The following is a 21620-nucleotide window of genomic DNA, read 5'->3' on the forward strand; positions in this document are numbered from 1 at the left end:
AAATGGTCTTAACCTGTCGTGTCAGTTTGGGGAGTGATGATTACATCCAGAAAAGCATACTTCACCAAAAACAGAAAGTCACCTTTCCAGTGCTCTTTTCAAAGAGTTTCTGATTTTCAATGTAAGAGAGAAGACAGCATTTAATTACTGCATCCTCGCATATGGGATGTATGACAGGTTGTACCAAGTCATGGATAAGAACTGCGATATGCAGAATAATAAGGCCAGGCCCTTCTTGTGCCATCAAAGAGCAGCACACAAGGTAAATATGCAACGCAAAAGCATCATAATTGTTGCAGACAATCTTGTTGCTTCAAACATTTTCATCAGTTGCTTCATGGGTCCCGTACTGGTTAGTGCAGCAAGTACTGGCTAATGCAACAAGATTTCCAAGTGTATACAATGGTGCAAAAAGCTTCATGCCACCAGGAAGCCACGCAATCCTGTCCCAAGGATAAGGAAGGAAATGCCACACATGAAGCAGATAATGAACCACTTCAGCCTGGTGTTGAAACAGAGGGAGGCAGCAGCTAGGACCTATGCAGTCAGCCCTGCTTCTCATTGTCCTGGATGCTCAGGACCCCTCCTCCCTCTCCCGCCCAGATTCTCCATGGCCCTGCTCGCTGTGCAATGGCGGCCCCGCTCAGGGGCCCCCACGTCCTCCATTATTTTTCAGCTCCCTTTACAACATTTGCCCATACCCACTGACCCCAAAATTCAAATTTTGGAAGTTTGTATTATAGAAATAAAAAATACAAATATTTAATGACATGTGTACAAGGCCATTATAAATAAAATTGTATTGCAGAAATGTGGAAGCAATCTGAATGATAATTAAAAGAAGAGCAGAATACATTCTGCTGTATCCATAATATAAATTATAATGCAGTTAGTAGAGACAATGAGTTAGATCTATGACTATTGTCCCAGAGGGATGAGCAGAATAGAGAGTTAAGTGAGAAAAGCAAGAGAAACATATGTAGTGTGATCTCATTTTGTGAGAATCAATTATAAAAAAAATCCCTCACATATGTAATCATATTGGTAAGGATTTGTGTGAGTTTGGCAAAACGGGTCAAAGAATATTGATGAAGTTGTTGATGGTGGTAGGAGAGTTTGGGGTAAGGTTGGTGGGGACCCAAGGGACGGAGGGACAGGAATAGAGACAAAGTGAAGAAAAGTAAAAGAGGGTGGTTTTTCCATTCATCTGTCTACCTACTCATCTGTGTCTGTCTATCCACCTATTATATGTCCATCCATTTATCCATCTGTCTGTCCATCCACTCTTTCCATCTGTCTACTATTATCAATCAATCATCGTCATTGGTCATGCTTAAACATATATTAATTTTGCAGACTAATAGAAGAAGAAAAAATTTTCTTTTTTATGTTTTTTCCATTTTTGCTCTATTCTTCTCTTATAAAAACAGTCAAACTTTCTACTAAAGACAATCCAGAGATTTCATAATAAAAAACATTTGGTTTAATCCTTTAAATGTGATGACCTAAAAAAATTACAAGAAATCTAGAAAATGTATATAGATCTAGAAAATGTATAAAGAGTAAATATTTTGAGTCAAAACTGAAATTCTAGATATCATGAAAGATGAATGACTTGAGAATAACTGCTATTTTTCTTTGTTTTTTTCTGTATAGATGGCGTTTATTTTCTTCTAGTGCTCCAGAAAAATGTTTCCTTAAATCTAGGGAACACAAGGGTGGGTTAGGAGCATCCATCTCAGTTAAAAAATTTGCTAGTTCCTGGTGGAGAAGTAGGGCATTGAATGGAAAGAGTTCTGACATCTGCGTGTGTGGGCGGATGTGTGTAATCGGTTTTTCTCTGCTGAGATGGCCAGAAAGATGCTTGTGTTTTCCTGTGATTTGGATGCTTTCTTTCAAATTATTTTCGAGAACTGTTTTCCATATTAAATTATACTCATTATGAATTCATATTTAATGCTGGTAGTTCTTTCCACGTAAAGAATTTGTCTACATACAGAATAGCCCCAGGCATTATAGAGATGGCTGGGGATTTAACCCCTCCTTGCTATGAAAGAGGATTTGGGCAAGTATAGGGTGCTGTTTCATTTTTGCATTTGGATGTGGACTTGGAGTTGATCCCAAGTAGCTGTACTGAAACAAAGGCAAAACGTGAGCCATAGAAATAATAATGCTAACTATTGTATTTCTTTCATCTTAAGGTGTTCATTTTATATGCTAATTGAAATTTGAGCACATCTTACTACACTTGTGTGCATTTATTAGATCAACATTGTAAGTCAACACTTTCTATAATTAAGGGTATCAGAAGTCCTATAGAATCCACTTAGGTGGTCCTTCAGTACCAGATATTTAATGCACTTAGAACATTCTAGAATCATGAACCTCAATCGGGACTTCATTCTGCACAGTGCTATCTTGATTCATACAAATCAGGAAGTTATAGAAGTGTTTGTTTTCATAGTGACTGCCTCATAGATAATACTCAAATAATACTAAAAATATATACAAAGTAGGATCTGTGCATGGCCGACTCCATTTTTTAAATTGCGATTTCAGTTCAAAAGCACCATCGTTTTGGGAAAACTAGTCATGTGCAGTGACATTTTTCCACCTCACAGTCTGAAAAATATCTCACTAGGGCCCAGACCAGAGCGGGCAATTTATCTGTCACAAATGGGTGGGAAGAATCAGGAGAAAAAGAACACCATTTGAAGCTATGACCTAGGGAGAATGTGATGTGGAAAGTTGTGCTAACTGACTAAGTTGCCCGTGTCCCGCATTGGCTTTGGGCGTCCTGTCAAGCATTTTCTTTAGTTGTCACTGTGGCTTTGTTTCCTTGGGCATAATAAGATCTGCTTCCTCCAGAAAAATCCCTTTCTCCCCTGCCCCAGCCCCCCAGGCTAGGCTGTAACTTCACGGCTGACTTTCCTGTGTGTGTTGGAGTCCCTGGTCTTTTGCTGCTTTTCTCATGCCTTTTTTTTATGATGTTTCAGCTCATCCACCATACACCATGTGCTTTAGAGTGAAATTCTACCCACATGAACCCTTGAAGATTAAAGAAGAGCTCACAAGGTATTTTCCATTTGTTTGTATGTTTAACCCGCACCTTTAACCAGCCAGAGTCCTCCCAGGCTAGACGCTCTTCCCGTCTAGAGCAGCATGTCTCCACGAAGCCGACACCCAGTTTGGCATTTTGGCTTGGAATGTTTCTCTTGCACTTAATTGTCTTGGGATTTTTCAAACAGTTGTCATTGGGACTGTAATTAACTGCACACAAAAAAAGCGGTGGTGCTAAGGAGGAGGTATTCTCTGAACACATCTGACAGTGGAGTGCTAAAAATAAGCAGAAGACGACTGTCTTTACGATCCGGGCGAATTCATAGCTAGCGCAGCCCCTAGGGACGATCTTTTGGATCTGAGCTGTTCTGGAAGGGAAACGATCGCTGGATAGGACAAGCTGTTTGTCACCCCACATTCTTCTTGCAGAATGGCCAACCGTGGGGCTGTTTTCTCTCCACTTGTAAACTCTTCTCAGGCTGACTGGGAATTTTCCAATTCTCCGCTCTCCTCCCTTCTGATCTTTCCTGGGCTTGGGCCATATTCAGTCCTTGTCCTGGGGTTTTGCTTTTGAGAACAATCCCAGCCAGTGCAGCTGAGAAAGATCTCAGGAAGTCCATAATGCTTAGTTCTTGACAAGACTCTGATTAGGTGACAAAAGTCACTGTGCACGATCAGCTCTCGATATAATCATCATAGGTTCAAATGCATCAGAGATGCAAGGGGATGCATTTTGTCTTATTGGATATTTCGCTTTCTCCTTATTCATGAGTCCCCAGTAAAGCATGACCCCTGTGGCACCGAGGTGACCTTGCGAGGGAGCAGATGGTGCCCTTCTCTATTGTTAATTTGCATACACCCATTAGTGAGCTTTGTGCTTGGGGATGGGGGGCAGGTGGACATGAGGGACATATAAATAATGGACATTATAAGTGGTGGTGGGCATTTTGCAACTTGACCTGCATTTTAAAGATATTAAGGTAGAATTCACGGAACCTAATTTCATCACTTCCAAGTGTACAATTCAGTGTCATTAAGAACATTCACATTGTTGGGTAACCATCACCAGTATCTCATTCTGAAACATAGTCTCATCACCGAAGAGGACCCCTGCACTCATCCATCGGCAGTCGCTACTCACTCTCCTCTCCCCCAGCCCCTGGCAACCACTATTCCACTCATTTATTTTGCTGTTTCTGGAGATTTCGTGTAAGTGGGATCATGTGATATGTGGCAGGGGCTGCATGAAATACCAAAAAAAAAAAAAAAAAAGATGTTTGTGTCTTGCCCTCTGGTTGCCGATAATGTAATTAGAAAGATTAAATCAAATACTAGTGCTGGGCATTATTTAGTCAGATGTCAAAATGGCTCACTTTTGTCATATGTTCTCTTTATAATGTTGTCTGGAGGATAAAAATTGGGTATGTGTCAGGATACAAGTTAAGGATGGCTCTTTTGTTGTTGAGAAAAGTCCCATTTGGAAGTAGAAGAATACGAAGTGTTAGTTAATAACTCCTGTCCAGTTCTTCTCAATTGAATTTGCTAGCATTTCCCTGCATTTGACTGACAAGCTGAGGTATGAAGGGTGGAAGGTTATGAACATTTAAAGTCTCCACAGGAAATTAAGACAATGTTCTGTACTTGCACAGATAGAAATGGACTTTTCTTAGTCAATACAATCCTTAGAATTCAAAACCAATCTAGAAAGTGTGGCCTGCCTCCGGTACTTATGGTTTAACCCCTGACTTGAAATCAGCGAGGGAGACAAACCATGAGAGACTCTTGACTCTGGGAAATAAACTGAGGATTGGGGAAAGGGAAGTGGGTGGGGGCGTGGGGTCACTGAGTGATGCGTATTAAGGAAGACACCTGACGTGATGAGTACTGGGTGTTATACACAACTAATAAATCATTGAACACTACATCAAAAACTAATGATGTACTACATGCTGGCTAATTGAATTTAAATTAAAAAAAATGTTGCATTCTAAAAAAAAGAGCTTCATTTTTCTTTTGATAACTTGTTATTTTGTTGTAAAATTAAAGCTTAAGGAGAATTTGCTACATGAGAATTTAAGATCACATTCATGACTGTGGTTGGGGTAAAGAAACTTTGGGGATTAAAGGCAGGTAGGAAACAGTAAAACAACAAATACTCATTAAAGAGGGGTATTTGAGATCACTTTTTGTCCTTCATTTTTCTCTCCATTTACCCAGTCCTCTTATAATCCTTTAGATCTCTAGGGCTTTTGTAAATGCGGGATACAATTGAATGCAATCAAAATATTTTGGTTTTACTTTTTTTTTTTTTTTTTTGTAGTGAGAACCGTCTTTAAGTTCATGTTGGGTAGAGAAGCAGTATTTTTTTTCTTTTAAGATTTTATTTATTTGCTGGAGAAAGAGACAGTGAGGAAGAGAATACAAACGGGGGAGTGGGAGAGGGGGAAGCAGGCTTCCTGCCAAGCAGGAAGCCCAATGCAGGGCTTGAGCCCAGGACCCTGGGATCATGACCTGAGCTGAAGGCAGATGCTTAATGACTGAGTCACCCAGGCACCCTGAGAAGCAGTATTGTTATAATAGTAGCCCAAGAATGTTTGTCCTAGATCCTCTTGTGCTATTGTTGCTTAATCTTTTCATACAGGAATGATGCTAAAAGGAGATGCATTATTATTTTTTGGTGGCTATTATATTAAAAAATATCTGAGCCTGATGCTATTTCTAAGACTCAGTGGATTTTGTCAAATGCACAGTAATCCATGATTATCTCTAGAGATCGCTGATCCCAAGGACCCAAGCTCCGGTGTTATGAAAGCAGATTTTCTTGCCTCTGGAAGCTTCTGTCAAACTTAATTTGAGAATTCTGAGATGAGAATCCAAACCTCTCATTCATCAGTACATAGCTATTTGAAACTATTTTTCACTACTAAACTCATCAAAAATGGAAAGGAATGCTTCATGTTCATTGGGTAACATTGAACGAGTAAACAAGAAACTTTGTGGCATTCAGCCTGGAAGTGTGTAGTCTTTAAAAAGGGAAAGATTTGATCCTTGGTTATCTGAATGGTTGTGGCCTGAAAGGCCGTGGGCCTCAAAGTCAGTTCTCCAGACCAGCAGGAACAGCACCTGGGAATCTGGCTCCTGTTCTAGACCTGGGACAGGGCTCAGCAATCTGAACTTTCACAAGGCTTCCAGGTAATTTTAGATCATGTCAAAATTTGAGAACTACTCCCAGAAAGTTTATTGTCAAGAGTATCAGCTTCTTTTGGCAGATCCTGCTGTGTACACCTCAGTGGGTTTCGTGTGTTCACAAAGTTGTGCCATCATTGCCACAATCTAATCCGAGAACATTTTTATCAGCCAGTGCTCATCCAGTCATTCCTTGTTTCCCCTCCTTCTCACTCCCCCGACAACAATTAACCTACTCTGCGTCTCTCTCTAGATTTCTCCATTTTGGACATCTCATGCGAATAGAATCATATCGTATGTGGCCTTTTATGTCTGGCTTCCTTCCACTTAGTGCCCTGTTTTCAAGGCTCGTTCCTGCTGTGCATGGATCTGTACTTCATCTTTCTTCGTGGCTGAATAATATTCCAGTGCATGCCTGTTCCACTTTCTTTTATCCGTTCATCAGTTGATGGGCATTTGGATTTTTCGACTTTTTTTAGTATTATGAATAATGCTGTTACGAAAATTTGTGCATTTTTTTTTCCAATTTAATTGGGTTTGGAGGCAGGGTCCACAGTTTGGTTTTTGTTGTTGTTGTTGTTGTTGTTGTTTTTGGAAAAGCTCCCTGGGTGGTTCTAGTTTGCAGTCAGCACTGAGAACTACTGGTTTGGAACTTTAGTACTCAACGTGTGGACCACGGGCCAGCAGCACAGCCTCAGCATTAGAAATACTTATTAGAAATATGGACTCTGATGCCCCACCCTGATCTACTGAATCACACTCCACGTTCTCGCAGGATCTCTGGGTCATTCACAGGCTCACTGAGGTGTGCGAGGCTCTCATGTACGAAGTTCTCAGGGTCCTTACCTACCAAGTGTCATGCTGTTTCTCTGGCAAATTGTGTACCAGACTCTGGGCGAGAGATTTCTGAGGGACTGCCTTTGTGCCCTGTGAACAATTCCATACCAAGTCAGGCAAGAGGGTGTCTATCAGTTGAGCCTCTGCAGTGTCCCCAGAGCCCAGTATACAGCATAAAGCAGGTATGAGATAGAGAGTCATCAGATGGAAATGGCAGTGAGCCCCTAATACTTCGCTGTGTCCAGTGTGCTTTAGATGACCCAGCGCCCAGAGTTGGGGACCCCCTTCAACCGGCCCGTTTAGATCATGATCAGGTTTGCCTGGCTCCGTGGGTATCTGAGTGTGTGCCATCGCTGGAGAGGGGGACAGCGCATGAACCAGAGGACAGCTCTAGTTGTGAATAAATTGGCTTTCTGGGCTTATAACCAAGTCCTTTTGAGACTGATGAATGTGAGACTGTCTGCTGCTGAGACTCCTCTCCAGGTGCCGTATGAGTCCATTCTCGTACTCTTCATTTCACACAGAGTGTGGGCACCTGTACCTGTTGGGGTGTGGGACGCAGTGGTGGTCACCATGTAGGAGTTCCTTCCAGCAACCGTGGCCGCTGGGCCCTGTGACTTTCCTCTTCCTCGTGTCCCTTTAAGGAGGGCCCACTGCCCAGCTATAGAAGCTGCCACGGTCAGTGACCATGACCAATCAGATTTCCTGAATCCCGAGGGTCCCTCGTTTTTACCTGCTTGCCCTCCGAGGGGCTGGGTGTGGCCTGGCCACTCCAGGGAGCTGAGTAGAGCAGGCGGATAGAGCATGAACAATCCTCCCACTTCTTCCAATCCTCAGCCAAGACTTCCGCTGACTCTCGCTCATTTTGTGTTGCAGGTATCTTTTGTACCTGCAGATTAAAAGAGATATTTTCCACGGTCGACTGCTGTGCTCCTTTTCAGATGCTGCCTACCTGGGTGCCTGTATCGTTCAAGGTAAGTGTGGCTACAGCCGCCCACTCCTCTGAGGGGCAGTAGGGTGTTCTGTGCTCGGAGCTCTGACCACCAGGCGTGGCGCCTGTTGGGTATAGTGAGGAGGAAACGTCTGTCCAGGGAGGTAGGTGTCAAACAGTTTGAAATGAAATGTCCAAGTGTTTATATATAAATGCATTTATATATATATAAATTATATTTATTCTTTAAAAACACTTAAAAATAATTAAAAATACTCACACATAAATTATAAAATTATACATGTAAATAAATATAGATAAATATATACAACAATATATATTACATATAATATATTCCTGTGTGTAGAGATGTGTCCACGTGCAGTGTATCGAACTCTTCAGTTTTTCTAGCCATGGAGCGTGACAAAGAGAGGGCCAGAGTCACAGTCTGTCACACCCAGGTCAAGTCTCACTTCCCATCCATTGGCCATCTCAGCACAGACAAACTGTCTCAGCTCTTTAAGCGTATATTAAACGGGATGGCCTGCCTCCTTCACTGCTCTGTGAAGGTTCCACAAGACTTATTTTCAGTGCTGAACCAGCCCTGGGAGGGTGGGGCATTGGGAAACAGTAAACACATATGACCCAGGTGTTGGTTTCTGGATGTTTCTACCTGTAAGAAAAAAACCACCTGAAAGGTGGTCTCCTGGGCCCCAGGTGGTGCAGGGCCATGGGGGTGGGTCCAGGACCCGAATGACTCAGGTGTTCTCTTCCCCTGGGCCAGCTGGGAGGCAGCTGGCAGCAAGTCCTATTTGGAGGGGCCCAGGTGTTCCAGCCTTCTGTGGTGTGACTGGTAATGACGTGTTTATGAGAGAAGAGGGGGAGAAGAGAGGGGAGATGGAGAGGAGGGGAAGGGAGGTGGAGGGAGGCAGAAGGAAGGGAGAGAGAGAAGGACAGTTATCAAGTGAGCATGTCCTCTTTATGAAGGGTCTGGAATAATGTAGGAGCTTACGATGGGTCATAAGCAGATCATGACCATTGTCTGCCTTCATAATTCCAAGCTTTGTTCATAGCTTAAGAGAGACACCCATGGCTCTCCTGGGGTTTCACTCTCACTCATCACTGACCCCGTGGGGTGCCCCATGCCGTGAAATAGTTCCTTGGGCCCTGTTTCTGGGTGGGTGTGCTTTCTGAGAATTCTGAAGCCAGTGTCTGTGTTGCTCTCCCCCTCCCCTGGGATCCATCCAGTGCTGCACAGCGGATGTCGGCAGAGGTGTCAAAACCCTTGGAGATATTCAAGTTTAAAGTCAGAACTACAGTGATACAGTGATGAGAAATGGTCCTTCCCTCTGCCCCGCGGTGGCGTATGTGCTTCCCCCAAACCACCTCTCTTAACAGCAGAGCTAAGGAAAGGATGTTAAAACCCAGTCTTCCCCTTTCCCTGTGAGGCTGCGAATTCCTGGTTAGGGTGCACTGTCCTCCATAAGGGAAAAGCAGATCAATACTAATCCAAGCACCCGACCAGCACATGAGCATTTCAGAGCACATTTAGGCATTAGCGAATCACGGTCAAGTCTCCAAGGACAAGCTCACTACGGCTCTGTAACGCGAAACTGGCCATCCTGTTTGATGTTTGCAATAATGCCACCAGGTCTCCCCCTGGACAATCAGGGCCCTCGGCGCTATTATCCCTGAGCACACACACAGCTGGAAACAGACTGGCAGACCTCGAAAGGACCCTTCGGCTCTAAGTTACAGCAATGTCCGCGGGGCCCTTTATAGCAAATCCAGTAAATGCTGGATTCATGATGTTCTCTGGTGTTTGGGATGATATTTCAGCAACTCTAAAGATCATTACAAATGCAGATAAAGATCTGCTTTGTTGGACCTGTTTATGCTTACTGGGAGAGAGAGAGGGAATGTGGAGGGAAAGACCAGAAAGCAGGAGGCCTCCTGGCTTTTCAGTGGCTTCTTACTCACTAGCGCTCTCTGCAGGAGTGTGTGTGAAAGTTCAGAATATTCTCAATAGAGAAAACACAGACTGTTGCTACTTGTAGGTACTGAATACAGTGAGCGTATTTAGTACGTGCAATGCGTTTTTTCCATAACACAAATTGCAGCACACATACCCCAAACCCGAGGGATCTATTTACTTCTTTTCTTGGTGAAAATAGCATCTTTCCTGTTCCTTCTATAGAACCACAAAATGGTAGGATTGTCATTTTTACCTCCTCTGCCTGAGGTGTACCAGATACTCAGAACTGAGTTTGAACTCGGTTCAGATATCCCTTCCTCTGAGAAGTCTTCCTAGGCTTACTAAAGTAGCCTCTCTCCGGCACCCCATTCTGTCTCCTACCCCTGTTTTGTCATCTTTTAAGCGCTTCTGTCTGAAATTATGTCGTTGAGCTGTTTGGGGACTTCTTAGGCATTCTCTCGATGTAGAATCTGAATTCTATGGAAGTAGAATTGTGGGGTGGTGGGTGGGCTCACCATAGTATGCCTGTGTCTGGCACGTGGGAAGTTCTCCAGTAATGACGTCGAGTGAAACCTGGGCGTTTCCTGACATTGCGCCACTGTGTGCTGGGAAAGAGTGGCTGGTTCCCTCCCTTCTCCATTTATTTTTTCATGTTCTCTGAACATGTATGGAGCAGCTTCTAGGTGACAGGCACTGCATTAGGAAGTCCCTGGTTGGGAGAGAGGACAGGGGAGAGACCCAAGTAAACAGGCAGTGTGAGGATGTGTGAGTGGCTCAACAGAGCGACCCCCAGGTCCCTGCTGTGACCTCAGGAGGGCTTCTGACCCAGCGAGGGTGGAGCTGACCCTGGAGCATCCCATCTCTTGTGTTCTTCTGGAACGAGTCACGTCCGAACCAGGGTAAATGCCTCGCCAAGCTTGCCCTTTGTACCTACCATCACCCCATAGCATCATCCTTCTGCTTCAACTCTTCCGATTTTTCTGACAGTTAAACTCCCTTAGACACACTCTAGGGCCTGTTTCAGATTGCACGCCGTCTGCTGTGCACTTGTCACAACTCTACCCTCGCTTACCCAAGTCCTCCTGATAGTCTGAATAGTTACAAACCTGAATCATTTATGACCTGTCTTTTGCTTCAGGTGAAGTCAGTTAAAGACCAGCTTTAGGGGACAAAAAAGCAGGGCACATGGTGTGGGAGGCATTGATATTTACCTTGTTAGCCACTGAGTGCAGGGTTCCATGGCATTTCTTCTCTTAGTTTTCTGGCATTTTCCAAGCTATTCATTTGCAATATTTAGCAGCACAAGTTCATTTTATTTCACAAGTTTTTCATGGAAAGAGACCTCCCATCTCCTGCCCCACCACCAGCACCAAACAAAGCCTTCCCTTACCAACCACCATGCAGGCTGACGTTTGCATCGAAAGTGACCCAGTTTTGTATTGGTGGTCCATTCTCTGTGGAAGATGGAGGCATCCGGTTATACCGTCTCCTAAATTTTCAGGTCCAGCCCACTCACAGGGTGATACGTATGTGTGGATATGGGCATTGGTGTGTTATGTGTGTATTTTTTGAAACTCGAGTTAACCATCAGTTGATGGCTTATTCTCTTCACTGGTCCCTTTGGGTCCATCAGTTGATTGATCGATTGGTTGATTTTCTTTTTCATTATTCTCTATTTCCATCGCTAAAGGCAATGATGGGGTTCACACAGATCTTCAACTTTGCATACATCCTTATCAATGATTACATTGTTTTGTGTATATACACTTCTAAGTTTTATAAATTAAATGGGGCTATAAAACTCATCTTAATCTCATGCTCAAAACACTGTTCTGGGGATCTATTCAGGTTCTTGGGTTTCCATCAATTGCTTTTAATTGCTACAGAGTATCTGGTAGGGCACATGGCTCACATTTATTGCTCCTACTAACAAAGAACACACAAGTTGCCTTCATATACTTTCTTGTACTTCGTTTTCCCACATATATGCCCAAAAGTGGGATTGCTGGTTTATAATATTTGACTAAATATGCCCAGCTTTCTCTTTGGAAGAACTGTGTACATCAAGGATCCTCTAGAGGTGAACACATATTGGGGCACCTGGGTGGCTCAGGGGGTTAAAGCCTCTGCCTTTGGTTCAGGTCATGATCTCAGGGTCCTGGGATCAAGCCCCACATCGGACTCTCTGCTCAGCAGGGAGCCTGCTTCCTCCTCTCTCTGCCTGCCTCCCTGCCTACTTGTGATCTCTCTCTCTCTGCCAAATCAATCAATCAATCTTAAAAAAATAAGAAGTATACACGTATTTCCATTTCTTCATATCTCTACTGAAACATAGAATCATCCCACTTCTTAAACATTTTGTCAGTCTTGGTGTAAAGTGATGTCTTGTTTTGGTTTCCATAGTTCTGACTACTGATGAGTTTGAGCATCTCTCTGTATTGGCTGTTTGTATCCTCTGATGGTCTTCCTCCCTATCTTCTTATGGATTGGTAGGGATTTCTTCTTTATTCTAGATATCAGCTCTTGTCACTTTGCAAATATATTCTTTCAATTTCAATTTCAATTGTTATTTTGGCGACTGTGATACCTTTTATGGACAGAAGTATTTTAATTTGATTTGATTACTTTCCCTCATATGGTTGATGGTATTTGGGGTCTTATTTTTTTGTTTAAGATTTTATTTATTTATTTGACAGAGAGAGACACAGCGAGAGAGGGACACAAGCAGGGGAAGCAAGAGAGGGAGCAAGGAGCCTGATGCGGGGCTCGATCCCAGGACCCTGGGATCATGACCTGAGCTGAAGGCAGATGCTTAACCCCTATTTTGGGTCTTTCAAAATTTTTAAAAGTCTGTCCTCATGTGGGATATATACTTTAGGTAGCTTTAAGAACTCTGTAATTTGAATTCTATTACAAAGCTTTAAAGAGCTTCGCTTTCCTCCCAGTTTTTTCTTTTTGTAGTCATTAGATGATTCAACAATGAAAGGACAGTGGATACAAATTACAGAGTTGGATGTGATTTTGCAGATGTGTCCAGGCATATTGATTTTTATCTACTGCAGCGTCATGTTGGTCATCAAGTTCTTCTAATACAATTTTCCCACCCTCTTTTAATCTTCTTTCCTGGGCCATTTCTGCCTGAGACGCTTGCCCCTTCTGGCCCATTTTCCTTAGCAGGCTTGTGCAATTAGTACTTTTCCCCATGGCCAGAACATCACCTTTGCTGTTCCCAGCTGTGGTTAATGCACATTCTGGGTCCTTCCTCTCCTAGAACCTCTGGGAGCTCAGAGATATGCCAGCATTTCTTTTTGCCCTTAAAGACCCTTTGCAGGGACTCTGTATTACAACCCAGCAACAACCTTCGTCTGGTGCACTTGCCCAGGCTTAGATTTATACTCTTTAATATGAAGAGCATTTCACTTATTTTTAAGTGCAGTCTTTTTGGGCGCCTTCATGTTGTGATTTTTTTTTCTTTATTGGTTGCACCATACTTGTACGAACAGGCAGCTCCAGGCATAGAATTGCTAGACTCAGAAAATTAGCTATGGAAGGAACCTTGAGGGATAGCCAGTGGTTTCCCGCTAGCATCCTGGGGAATGTTTGGAAATACTGGGGGCCGTCTGTGTTGGTCACAATGACTAGGTGTGCCACTAACACTTAGGACCTGAGGGGTAGGGTGATAGGTGCCCTGACATGCCTTGGAAGGTCTGAAACAATAAAGAATGTTTAGCCCCCCCAAAGGCCAGTAGTTCCCCATTGCAAAACAACTCTTTAAATTCCTTTATGATATAGATGAAGAAAACAAGCCTCGAAGAGGTTGGCAAGTGCCCAAGATCCTATGGCTAAACTGAGTTAGAATATGGGCTTCTAGTCACTCAGGCCTTGGTCTTCCCATGGATACAAACACATGTTGTTGGGTGAGCTCCTGGCAGCTCTTCATTTGGGTGGGAGGAACCATTCCACAAGTACCCTAGCCTTGTTGTTCTTAATCTTTCTCTTATTCTTCACTGGTTACAGCTGAGCTCGGCGATTTTGATCCCGATGAGCATCCTGAGAATTACATCAGTGAGTTTGAGATTTTCCCCAAGCAGTCACAGAAGCTGGAAAGAAAAATAGTGGACATCCATAAAAATGAACTCAGGTAATAGGGGTAGACATTTGGAAGAATCATGGGAGCGAGAAAGTATTCTCACCACAGGGAATGTGGAAATCGTGTTGTGAAGTAAGAATATTGGTAATGTGTGAGTTACCAGTGTAATGTACGAGTGGACCATTTCAGGGGGCGGAGAGATCTTGCTGGGCACTGACCACAGGGTCCCCTGGATGACTGTCTGCGAGCCACCCACAGTTATTACAGCCATGTATTTTCCTATGGGTTTTAACCACCCTGAGTTTCTGTAAGTGAAATCTAGGGTAAGTAAGTAATCATGTCTGTTTTGAATTTTGCATTGCCTCTTCCTTTCCTGTGGCCACTGCTGAAAACTTGCTGGTGCTCCAGGATGATTGTGACTGATTACAGAGTCATAACAGTAGAACTAGCAGAATGCATACAGTAGTCACTGTGTACCAGGTGCAGTTCTAAGTCCTTGTGCATGGTGACTCATTTAATCTTCATGGTGACTGGGAGGGGAGATAGGCACCATGGCTGTTTCCATCTTACAGATGAGGGAATTGAGGCACAGAGAGATTAAGCATCTTACCCAGACTGGCAAGTGGCAGAGTCTGGATTTGAATCCCAATAGCCTGGCTTCAGGATCTGTGCTCTTAATCCTAGTGATGCTTCTGCTCTTTGTAGGCTGTTTCGTGTGAAAGAGGGCATGGCTAGGAACCATTGGCAGCTTGGAGTCAAGTAACTCAGGTGCTCTAGTCTATAACTGGAATTTAGATCTGTGCAAATCATGGAAAAATTCATGGTAATTTTTGGTAATAATCATGGGTTGGTATGTTTGATAAACTTGGTAATAATAAGTATGGGTTATGTTATGACAAGTGTGGACGAAGACCTGTATGAATGAGATGCCTCCGTCTTCTGAACCTCTGATAATTGTGTGTGTGTGTGTGTGTGTAAAAAATATATTGTGTATTGTATATATAAATATAAATAAAAAATATATATATATAAAAGTGTCCCAATATTATGAATTCTGGAACAAGGAACTGTCTGCTTGACAGGCAGTGCTGGAATTCCCTACCTAATGCAGGCACTCCCCCTTCTGGTGAGTCTGAGCAGAGGATACGTGTGGGCATTAAAAGTGGCCGCATATTTTAGCTTTGAAAAGATGACCTCTGTTCCTAACAGATGAAGATGATTAGACATCAAAATATTGTACTGATTTCAGAAAGCAATGTGTCGCTCTATGGGTAATTTGAGAGTATTGTCTCCTAATGGAAAGCTTTGTCGAAAATATAGGACACTGACTACTCTTTTTACATCTTAGGGATGAGAATGGTAGAGAGGGGTACAAATAAAGTTCCGGTATTCTAGCTGAGGAGTTTGTGGACAAACAGTGTCTGGGCAGCCGCAGAATGAGAATCTCTGGGGAGAGGCATTGCATCCCCTGTGTGGATAGGGGGGACTGGGAATCCAGAGGCCCGCTGTGACCAGAATTTGCAGGACCTCAAATGCTCAGGGCATACGATATTAGTAAACGTCTAGTGAGCATTACTGGATGCCACAACACTGTGCTAAGAGTCTTACATGTGTCCACTCAGTCCTCCTAAACTCTACAAGGGAGGTTCTCTTGTTGCTCCTCATCCAAGGTGAAGAAAGCACAGTGGGGACTGGATTAAGGACTTGCCCTATTAGCGGCAAAGTCAGGACTTGAACCTTGCTCTTACTTGACACCAGTACCCACGCTCTTCCCCACTCTGCCGAGCAGTCGTCACGGACTCAGGTTGTCAGTTGTGTTGGTGTTGCACAGCGATCACCATGGCGGTGGCGCCAGAGGGTGGAGACCATGAGCAAGAGGACCAAGTTATTTAGTTCTGCTCTCCAGACAGGAGATGCTATGGACCTGGAAAAGAAAGAAGAGAGTTTTGAGCAGCCTTACATCAAGAGGGTGACCCACTGAATTTCACAAGTAAATGAGTGGACCAAAGAAGATTCCAGATTGCTTTTTATAATCACAAAGCTGTAGATTGAACCTCATGCCAGCACCTGCTTTTGTTGATAGCCCTGAAAGTAGTCGTCATTCGTGCTCGCTTCGGCAGCACATATACTGAAAGTAGTCGTCATGCACCAGGGGGAGCAGGGGTGGTCATCAATCATCCAGCATGGAAGTAAATCTTGGAAGTAAATGCTATGGCTCCATCAAAGCTTCTGTTCTGGAGCACTGTGCATTTGTCACATCCAGAAAGCTCCTGTGAAGAAGACAGAGTTGTATGTTGAAGGACGGAAGAGCCAGAAATTATATGACATTGCAGAGAGAGGTGCAAAGGGTATTTTTCCTATGAATTTTTGCTCATTCTCAAGTAGTTGTGCATTTCCTTTTGTATCAATGCAGCAGAGAGAGATGATAGGTTTGGATGGAAAGACAGGAAGAGCAGAATAAGCTGACTGTGCAGAGGGAGAGAGACTTTCTAGAATTGGTTGGAAACCTGCCATAGAGACTGGGTTACTCTGGGGATTTGCGCAGGTTGTGAAAGTGTTGACTTCTCCGGTGTGGGAAATTGGACCTTTGGTTGGATTGCTTTGCAAACCCAACAGTGTCCGGAAGGAGTTATAGATGGAAGAGAGCCATACAGGGCTGTACCAAGGTATTACCATCTTATTTTCCAAGGTCATCAGAGCACCCATGACCCTCCTACACAACAAAGGGATAAAGTGCGATCATTGAACTATTGTCACAGAAACTTCCTGAGAGGATTCAGCTGGCCTTTGTTGGGGTTTGAGATGCCCCAAAACTTAACCTCCTGCTTCCTGTCTGGTTTCTGAACCAGTGGAGAAAGGAAACAAGACATGGCATGTGAGACACAAATAGAGCAGGAATGGTGCTGGTGATTTACAGTGAGATAAACATACTTCCATTTTCTGCCGTTTTACTTGATTGGAATTGCTCTCCTCTGTGTTTTCTGAGGAAGGGATAAAAGCTGTGATTCTTGGGAGAAAAGTAACTGTGGAGGAAGACGAACCTTTCTCTCTGGGAGGCTACGTGCTGCTTGAAGGTGGAAGCAAGAGGGCGTGATAGTCATGAATATGTGAGTTCCTCATGGGGGAAGAAAGAGAGACTCCTTGGATTTTTGAGATGCTGAAAAATAGGAGGCCCAAAGTGTAGGATTTCCATCAACTTAGATTCTTTTAGATGTTAAAAGAGATTTGTGAATGAAGATTGGAATTTATGGTTGGGCCAACTTTGTTTCCTTAAGTGCATGTGCCATCTGAACAGGAGGGTAGGGTAGGGAGAAGTGACAGTTTGGAAAAGGTAATAAAATACGTATCAGTCATCACTCTATTAGTCATGATAAACTAGATTTTGCTGAGGAAATGACCCCAAAATCTCAGTGTTTAGAACAAGCAAGACTTATTTGTTCTGGTACATGTCGACCATATGTCAGCTGGGAGTCTCTGCTCACCATTGTCACTCAGGACATTCACAGGTTTGAATCTGCTAGTTGGTGAGCCAGAGGGAAAGGGGAGTTCTAGAAGGTCTTGCTTCAGCATGGAAGTCATACCTGTCACTTCCACTGAACCATTGTGGCCATAACTTGTCCATAGTTCTACCTAATGGCAAGGAAGTTACAAACTGGAGAAGGCTGACAGATCTTAAGGGCCTTTGCAATATCATTAACAAATAGGCTTTTTAAATTAAACCTTTTTTTTGTTAAAAAAAACTTTATTTTTTAGATTCACAGCAATGTTGAGTGGAAGGTACGGAGATTTCCCCTATCCTCCCTGCATAGCCTCTCCCGTTAACATTCCCCCCAGAGTGATGCATTTTTGCAATTGATGACCTGACCCTGACAGCTTATTATCACACACAAACCACAGTTTGCCTTAGGGTTCACTCTGTATGTACAGTCTATGGACAATAGTATAATGACATGTATCCACTGTTATAGTGTCATACAGAATGGTTTCACTGCGCTAAAAATCCTCTGTGCTCTGCCTGTTCCTCTCTCCTGCCCCCACAACCACTGGCAAACCCCGATCTTTTAACTGTCTCTGTAGTTTCGCCTTTGCCAGAATATCATGTCATTAGAGTCCTGCAGTATACAGCCTTTTCAGATTCTCTTCTTTCACTTAGCAATGTGTATTTAAATTCCCTCTGTGTATTTTCATCCCTAACTCCTTCCTTGCTGAATAATAGTCCTTTGCCAGCACGTTCCATGGTTTATCCACTCACCTACTGAAGGACATCTTGGAGGCTTCCAAGCTTTGGCAATTGTGAATAAGGCTGTTATAAACATTCATGTGCAGGCCTTTTGTGTAGATATAAATTTTCAGCTCCTTTGATCTACTGGATTGTAGGGTGAGAGTATGTTTAGTTTTGAAAGAAATCCTCAAACTGTCTTCCGACGTGGCTGCATTCCCACCAGCGATGAATGAGAGTTCCTCTTGTTCCTGTACATCCTCGCCAGCCTTTTGTATTTTCAGTGTTCTTGGTTTTGGTCATTCTGATAGCTGTGCAGTGGAAGTGCATTATTCAGAAAGATTTTATAGAGGCATCGCTGGGCCTCCTAATACCCTGTAACTAGAAGATGTGGGGATGTATGGTTTGCATCATCGAATAGATGTTAGTGCTAAAACTCACTGAGACTGAGTGATTCTTCTAGATCAGGGTAGATACACACACATACACACACACACACACACACACACACACACACAAAATCTATCTAGGCTTTCTGGGCCACATGGTCTCTATTGCAACCACTTAGTTATGTTTTTGTAGAGCAAAAGAAGACAAAGACAATACCTACATTAGTGGGCTACAATTCAGCGAAACTTGATTGACAAAGCAGATGGTGGGCCAGGTTTGACCCGTGGGTTCTAGTTTGTGGACTCTTAAGCACATGGCAGAGAAGGTCTGGAATTCATTTCAGCTTCACTGCCTGCCTCTGTAGATAATTTTAAGACAAAAGAGTCATATTTGTTTTTAAAACAATGTAGAAGAAAGAATCTTATAATTCACAGATTTCATTTGAGTTTGGTACATAGAGATGAGGCCCTAGCATGGGGACGGCTTGGAAACAGGTTTTTCCTCCTTCCAGAGCCCTCTGGTGGCTGGAAGAGGCTGTTGCCACAATCCCTAGGGATGTGATCATCTCTTATTTTGTCTGTCCTGGTTTACCGTTTTCCACAGAGCTTTAATCATGACCACGTGAGTTAGAAAGGAATATTCATTCCATTAGTCCTGAGGGTGCCTAGAGGGGGTTGAAGATCAAGAATATGAGTGATTTCACTTTCAGGAATGATGAGAGGCTTCTCTGGAGGTTTTCCTAGAGTTTCTACTCAGCTGGTTTTCTCAATTCCAGTTCATCAAGTTTCTCTTTAGAGGCAAAGACATTTGGACTAGCTTCAGCCACAGGTTGTCAGCTTTCAAATATTCAGAAATCTCATTCGGGGGGTATTGGTCTTGAAGAAGCATATTTCTTGCCCTTAACGAGCAGAAAAATAATCCAATTAGCTGCCGTCATAATGATCTGATGCAGTGAGCCTTGTGCTGGAAGCAATAATGATACTGAGTGGGTTTCAAACAGACTCATTATCTCTTTTTATTTCTCCAAATTTGCATTCTCTGGAGATCATGTGCATCCTGGCAAGGATTTATAGTTTTAAAAATGTCTAGCTTTCTAGAGATAAGTGACCTGCTATGATAAATACCCTCCGACCCGCGCTTCTGACGAACAAATCACAAGAGCAAATCCCTTAGGAAAATTTTTTGTGCAGTTTTGGGAAGATCGTTTATTGTATGAAAGGAAAATAGGAAAGATCAGATGACTTTACAACTTCTCATCTTTCTGGAGATGTGCTTCCCATCATCTCTACTCCCCGCTTCATGTGACCTTTCCCTTCTCAAGTCCCTCATTTTATTTATTTATTTGTCCTAGAGAGAGAGAGAGAGAGAGAGAGACAGAGACAGAGCATAAGCTGGGGACAGTGGCAGGCAGAGGGAGAAGCAAGCTCCCCGCTGAGCAAGGAGCCAGATTCAGGATTCAATCCCAAGATCCTGAGGTCACGACCCCAGCCAAAGTCAGATGCTTAACCTACTGAGCCACCCAGGCATTCCATCAAGTTTCTCATTTTAAAACCCCAGAATCTCTCTCTCTCTCTCTCTCTCTCTCTCTCTCTATATATATATATATATATATATATATATATATATATATATCTGGATATATATCTGGTGGGCTATCAAATCAATTTCCATTCCCTGTTGTTACTTGGCATAGGATTTGGAAGAGAGAATTACTTGACATCACATGCTCCTCCTATAATACCCGAATCCTTGTATTATGTGACCTGGAATCAGGGACATTCTGGGGAGGGTTGGGCCAGGAGCAACTTGTGTATGCACGCAAGCCATCCGAGCTTTTATACAGGTAAAATGGCTATAGTGACTTGAGAGGAGGAAGAGCAGTGTCACCAAAGTGCCACATGGCTTTGAAGAAAGGGGGAGGGTTAGTACTGATAGCTTGAATCAGCCATGACTTAATGTATCTTTTGATCACATCTGACATGTGAATTACACGTAGTCAAAACCTTTTCGAACTTTAGGTGAACTTATAACAGTGTATCCAGCCATCCAACCCTCTGTCCAGGCACCCATTCATGACTCATCCGTACATCTATGCATCTATCTGTTTGTCCTCCCATCCGTGCACCCATTCATGATTCATCCATACAACCATTTGTTCATCTGTTCATGTAACAAGAATTTATTAAAAGGCAACTCTGTGTCAGGAACTGTGAAAGTAATGAGTGACCTAGCCCACTGATCTTGAACTGTACCACCAAGCTGGGATCCCCTTTCTCATGGATACTCCCCCATGACCTTCCTCCTCTCTCTCTGCCTGCCTCTCTGCCTACTTGTGATCTCTCTCTCTCTCAAATAAATAAATAAAATCTTTTTAAAAAAAAAGAAAGAAAGATTTTATCTAAAAGACAGTACTCACAAAGTAACAATTAATTTGCTTCCTAATTTTCATTAGTCATACACAGCTACAAGTGCCACCCAGAGCCTTTGAATATCCATAGGTCTCCAGCCAAAAGCCAAAAACTTGACACCCAATTATTACACTTCGGGGACTCTTGGAGTCCAAAGCAGGGGTTATAAAATGACAGTCGTTGAATTACACGGTGACCCAGATATATGTTCTTTGGGACAAATAACTTCTTAAAAAATGGAATCAGTTGCCAGAAAGTCTCAGCTTCTCTTGCACCGAGATTTGGTAATCCTAGGCCTTCCCCATGTGATAGCACTCAGCTAGAGCTAAGCCACAGTGCTCTGTGAGAGATCATTTGCTCTCCAAATTGCCACCATTCCTGCTTGGCCACCTTCTGCCTCCATGGGTATTGAGTTCAGGACCACTTTCTTGGACCAGTAAGAATCAGATGCCTGAGAAATTAATTTACCCAAGGCCCTTATAATTAGGAAGCAACAGCCCTTGACCTGAAATCTGTGTTTTCCT

The 21620-nt window shown here is 43.2% G+C and overlaps 1 protein-coding gene across 4 annotated transcripts in view; it reads left to right on the plus strand.

Moving 5' to 3' along the window:
• The window catches only part of FRMD3 (FERM domain containing 3), a 315298-nt gene that overhangs the window by 173722 nt on the left and 119956 nt on the right, over positions 1-21620 (plus strand). For 3 of the 4 annotated variants that reach the window (XM_046023589.1, XM_046023588.1, XM_046023590.1), the window contains 3 exons: positions 2997-3075; positions 7960-8057; positions 14007-14130. In XM_046023589.1, the coding sequence (XP_045879545.1) occupies positions 2997-3075; positions 7960-8057; positions 14007-14130 (301 nt within the window). The remainder of the gene's footprint in view (positions 1-2996; positions 3076-7959; positions 8058-14006; positions 14131-21620) is intronic. The other variant, XM_046023591.1, reaches the window with a different exon arrangement.

The sequence above is a fragment of the Meles meles genome, chromosome 11 (genome assembly GCF_922984935.1).
Source record: "Meles meles chromosome 11, mMelMel3.1 paternal haplotype, whole genome shotgun sequence".
Taxonomy (NCBI): domain Eukaryota; kingdom Metazoa; phylum Chordata; class Mammalia; order Carnivora; family Mustelidae; genus Meles; species Meles meles.